At 38.7% G+C, this 1,985-nt stretch overlaps 1 protein-coding gene across 3 annotated transcripts in view; it reads right to left on the reverse strand.

Annotated features, from left to right (window-relative positions):
* Positions 1 to 1,985, reverse strand: part of IL17RB (interleukin 17 receptor B) — a 51,150-nt gene that overhangs the window by 17,042 nt on the left and 32,123 nt on the right. For 2 of the 3 annotated variants that reach the window (XM_019505010.1, XM_019505009.1), the window contains exons 2-3: positions 1,795 to 1,819; positions 817 to 957 (exon numbers count right to left, since the gene is read on the reverse strand). In XM_019505010.1, the coding sequence (XP_019360555.1) occupies positions 817 to 957; positions 1,795 to 1,819 (166 nt within the window). The remainder of the gene's footprint in view (positions 1 to 816; positions 958 to 1,794; positions 1,820 to 1,985) is intronic. The other variant, XM_019505011.1, reaches the window with a different exon arrangement.

Below are 1,985 nucleotides of genomic sequence, written 5' to 3' on the forward strand. Positions count from 1 at the left end.
GGGGGGGGGGGGGGTGCATAGCACAAGACTTCTGTGCTCCAGCATCAATACAGACAACATTATTGCTAGACCTAATAACACAGATTATAACATCAGAGGTTCATTCACTTGCAACTCTACCACTGCCATATATGCCATCACCTGCTCACAGTGCCCCTCTGCTGTCTACACTGGACAGATCCCTATGTGAAAGAATGAATGCTGATCCAACATCAGATGCAGAAGGACATGCAGGCCTGTGACAGAACACTTTAACCTGCCTGGACACTCCATCACTGACCTGACGGTGGCTGTGTGCATGCAGCAAACTTTTAAAAACCAATCTGAACACAAAATTGCAGAATAAGAAATCATGCACAGACTGGATTGTGTTAAGTGTGGTTTAAACAGGGACTTACCCCTTACCTGGATTAACTTTTGTGACCCCTTTGTTCCTATAGGTTTATTGATTGCTTGTTTGCCTCTTTCAGTGCTGCCACCCTCTCTCCTCCCCACCTCTCTTCCCCTCCCTTGTGCTTTTTTGTATTCAAATGTTTCTCTCCTCTTTACACTGCTTTGTGCATGTCCTTTCATAGCATTTGATGAAGTGAGCATCAGCCCATGAAAGCTTGTGCCTAAAAGGTACAAAGCTATCCCACCGTCTACTTGACTTCAGACTAATATGGCTAACTACATCTCTCTGGTTTTAAAAAGATCATTCTTTCATTTCATACCACAACACTGAAAGTAGAAGGTGCTTTAAACATTACTATACAGTTATTAGTCTTGCATTGTTAAAGCCTACATAATTTTCATTCATCTGAATGTTAAACTTACCATCCATGCTGAGGCCCCAGCTTATATTTATAAGGTAGGACCTGAACTGTGTCTCCTTTTCATCTTCAATGAACTTAGCATTGAGATTATAAAGATCTGCAGGTGTCAAGTTGTATGACTGTCTCAACTCAGAAGCAGGACCTTGCAAAGAGGAGACATGAGTGAAAGTTAAGGAGGCTGTGTGGCATTCCAAAGACCTATCCACCACTTAGTTTGTGGATTCTAATGATAATTTTCAGCTACTTTTAAAATAAGTGAAACAAGGTATCTCAGAAACAGTTTACAATTAACAAACCCACTGCTCTTCCATCCGCCACAGGAAATTCTGCTTCTGACACTAATAGTTTATTTACAAGAATTTGATTGTTTCAGTGGTTCTGGTATCTAAATGACAGGTATTCATATCATGTGATACAGTGTGAAGAGATGGACAAGCTTCAAGTCAGATATGATATGATCTGATAAAGCTGTAATCTATATGTAAGCTTGGAAATCATGTATGTTTGCAGTATCATATCTGGTGTAGAACAACTTTTCTTGTACCAAGAAACTGAACAATGACTAACTTTAAACCAGTGCTTCTGTGACAGCAAGCTGAAGCCACAGGCTGTACTGAGTACATCTTTTATGAAGTATAAGTTTGGCAATGGAAGTAAACCTTCACACTTTGCTGCAAAAGTGACTGCAAGCAGCCATGCCATTTATTGCACCAGTGTTTCACCCAGATGAGAAATACTATAGCAAAGGTTTGGGAAGAAAGAAATTAAGATGATAAAGACCCAGTGTATTGGAAACTGTCTCCAGAGAGACAAATCTTTTAAAAGAAGAAAATACAACCTAGTTATTGAAGTGGCATAAGCAAAAAATAGGTTGTTTATCTCATCTGGTAGCTTAGTACAACATATATTCTAGAGACAGAGGACCTGACAGAGATCAAGTATTCTAATAGTAGAAGACATCTATTTTATTTATACATACCTGTCTCTAAACCACACTCAGTAGACTGTAAGAGAGAAAAGCAATGTTAAAATAAAAATACACAAACTGAACAGACAGATCTATTCTAAAGAGGGAAATCTATAATTTCAGTGTTTCAAGTGCTTTAAAGAGAAAGAATCAGTACTCATGGTAGAAGTGATGTCTTTTATTAGACCAACTAGATTTTTGCA

Source organism: Gavialis gangeticus, unplaced genomic scaffold (genome assembly GCF_001723915.1).
Source record: "Gavialis gangeticus isolate Ggan-Ray unplaced genomic scaffold, GavGan_comp1, whole genome shotgun sequence".
NCBI classification, from domain to species: Eukaryota; Metazoa; Chordata; order Crocodylia; family Gavialidae; genus Gavialis; species Gavialis gangeticus.